Raw genomic sequence first — 3,172 nt, forward strand, 5'->3', positions numbered from 1 at the left:
GGATAGCCAGGGCTACACAGAGAAACCCTGTCTCAAAAACCAGAAGAAAAAAAAAAAAATACAAACTGATGATTTGGATAGGGGATTTACTGCAGGATTGCTTATTTAGTAAGAGCCTAGAAATTTGAATGGTCACTTAAATTATGCCAAACTGCAATTAGTTATTGAAAATCTACAGTATTCATGGATTCTCTGTGTATCCCTGGCTGTCCTGGAACTCACTCTGTAGACCAGGCTGGTCTCAAACTCAGAAATCCTCCAGCCTCTGCCTCCCAAGTGCTGGGATTAAAGGTGTGCGCTGCCACCACTGCCCAGAACAATTAGGCACTCTTGCTTACTTTCCAGAGGACTGTGTTCATTTCCCAAAACCCACATCTGATGACTCACAGCTGCCAGTGAGTCTAGCATTAGGAGGTCCAACACCACCTTCTAGTTTCCCCAGGTGCATATCACATGCAGACACAACATTTCAAAAGTAAGCCAGGAACAATAGCACATACCTTTAATCACAGCACTCCATAGGCAGAAAGGTCTCTTAATATGAAGCCAACAACAGCAAATTTCAGGCCAGCCAAAGCTACAGTAAGATCCTGGCACACAAAAACAAAACAAAAAAAAGCAAACTAATTGCAATTCTTTTTGTCTTTTGATAATTCTAATACTGCTGCATTTTTAAAATCTATACTTTATATACAAGCCAGATTCTCATTCTCCTTTTAAATATAACTAAATGTTTCTACGTGTTTATGAACTGTCAAAAATGTTAGCTATTAGTACAGTTCATCTCACTGGAACAGTAATTAAATGATTCTCTTTTCAGCCCCCATCAAGAAATCGCCGAGAGAGAGCTGAGCTAAGGCCAGACTTCTTTGACTCTGCAGCTATCATTGAAGATGATTCAGTAAATATCAAACCACTACTGCTTTTTAGTTACAGTTTCTTGGCCCTGGGGATATATAAAATAATTTGTACTTCTCATTTTTTCTAGGGATTTGGAATGCCTATGTTCTGAAGTCTGAAGAAAATTTACAAATCTGGAACTCTATTATTTAGAGCTAGAGGCCTATATACTGTGATAGCTTGTATGGGGGAAGAAACACTTTTGATGTGATCGGATTTGTTTTGTAATCAAATGATTAAAGGTTGGTCCCTTTTGCAGTGACAGAGCAGCATGTCAGTCACCCATGGAAATGTTGGTGAATGTCACTTCGGAAGACTGACCAAAAAAATCATTTGTACTCTAATGTTGGACTTATCTCAGTACAGATGTGTGTGTGTTTTTCTGAAAGGAGGAAGATATTTTAAATTTTTAAAACAGCTGTCAAAATAAACACTGTTATACACCTGTTTTATGAAAATCAGCATTGAGTAAAAAAAATATTTTTAACTTTATTTTCCTGTTGTACAATTTAAAAACCGTTTTAACATTTTGCCTTTTTATGTTTTAAAAGCTAACCATTTTTATTAAACTATGAGTGAGCAGCTCGTTCTAATCGCCGAAGAGTGGTTTTGGAGCTCGCTGGGTTTTGTTGACCTTGTAAAGCAGACATTGAAGGAACAGAGCATGGACAAGCTAAAATAGAGTTCTAACATCGTGCATCTCTGCCAAAAACCACACGCCCTCTGTGGATGGATGTGAATCCCCAGATTTTATATACTCTTGAATAAAAAGGTTTATTTTTATTTATAAATGGGCATAAAATAAGTGCCCATGCAGCCATTTTTCCAACAGACGCTGTACACCGTTCATTTTCTATAGAATAGTGAGATTCAAATACAGTGCATTTTCTATTGGTCTTTGTTCTGTGCATTTTTAGCAACTTCTACCAGCAAATAAAGTATTCTCAGTAAAACAAAAATGGTTCTCAAGTTATCAGTCTCACTGTTGTTAACACTTGTTTCATGCCCTGCCAAAGTCACATTACACAGACTTCCGTTTTCTTAGAATCGTGAAATTTTTCTTTGCCATTCAAAAGTAATTTTAAGATGTGTACCGTAACTGTCTTCTTCCCATGCACTGAGAATCCCCTCAACCCACTAATGTTGTGAAGTGTTTACCAATCATAGACGTCTGTGCTTAGAGGGTGGCATTCTAAGCTAACCGTGAAATACAGCTACATGTCAGTGTTAAGTGTGCATATTAAGAAAAATTCTTTTGGAGAAAGAAATTCTGAAACTTCAGGACATTCTTCAGTGGCTTAGAGTTACAATCAGCTTACTTTTATGACTTGCTATTGTTTTAAAAATACATGTAGCTTTTCCCTGATTTTAGTGTAGGCTTCCAAATTTCCAAGCCAGTCTACCCACAGCTGTTTCTGGGCTGGTTTTTAAAATAGCTGCAACAGAACCGAGAGCTTTCCCTTCTTACCAAAAATGAACATTTTTTAAAAGTATATGAACTCTATGATTATCTTTTGTGTGGGAAAATAAAACACGATTTTATTCATCCTTTTAGTAGACGAGATTTTTCTCAACATTTGTACAGTTCAGAGATTTTAAAATAAAAAATCTTGGTCACCAAAAATGTTTTACCTACTAACTCAGCAAGTCCTAGGCTCCAGTTAAGACATGTGGAGCCTCGCTCTCTCCTAGAAATGTGGGCTTCACTGGAACTCAAGGGGCAGGGATGAATGGACTATACACTTCAGCCCTGCTTCACTGGAGTTCTCGGCCAGGGCCCCAGCTTTGAGGAGCCCTGGAATAAGCACAGATAATCCCCTGCCTGACAGTCTCCTACTGATTTCAGGGTTACAGACTACCATGCAACAACAAGGCGGCTTAATCTCTACTCCAGTGGCTTTCCAAGTTCAGTTTGAAGTCAATCAAATTTTTGTATTTTCAGTGTCTCCTTGATTGGTTTTGCTAGTAATTCTGTAAATTGTACATTTGCAAAAATGATGTTTTTTTTTCCTTTTGTACAATTTGAAACTGATGCTTCACCTTTCCTTTAATAAACTATTCAAAAATCAGCTTGTGGTGGTCTTCCTGTTGCTGCTTCTGGGCAAGGATTATGGAGTTTCCTTTCTGCTGCCCTTGAGAGTTTGTTCCTGCAGATAAATTGTTAAGTGATAGTAGTTTTCATGGGTTTTGTTCATTTGAGACAAGGTCTCATTTTAAACCAGGCTGGACTCAAAGTCACAGAGCCACCTTCTCTGCTTCCCAAATGCTAGGA

At 38.0% G+C, this 3,172-nt stretch overlaps 1 protein-coding gene across 1 annotated transcript in view; it reads left to right on the forward strand.

Annotated features, from left to right (window-relative positions):
* The window catches only part of Stag1 (stromal antigen 1), a 268,526-nt gene extending 265,557 nt beyond the window's left edge, over positions 1 to 2,969 (forward strand). The window contains exons 32-33 of the mRNA XM_031346345.1: positions 821 to 901; positions 989 to 2,969. Of these exons, the coding sequence (XP_031202205.1) occupies positions 821 to 901; positions 989 to 1,012 (105 nt within the window). The 3' untranslated portion in view covers positions 1,013 to 2,969. The remainder of the gene's footprint in view (positions 1 to 820; positions 902 to 988) is intronic.
* Positions 2,970 to 3,172: the final 203 nt, after the last annotated feature.

The sequence above is a fragment of the Mastomys coucha genome, unplaced genomic scaffold (genome assembly GCF_008632895.1).
Source record: "Mastomys coucha isolate ucsf_1 unplaced genomic scaffold, UCSF_Mcou_1 pScaffold23, whole genome shotgun sequence".
Lineage (NCBI taxonomy): Eukaryota > Metazoa > Chordata > Mammalia > Rodentia > Muridae > Mastomys > Mastomys coucha.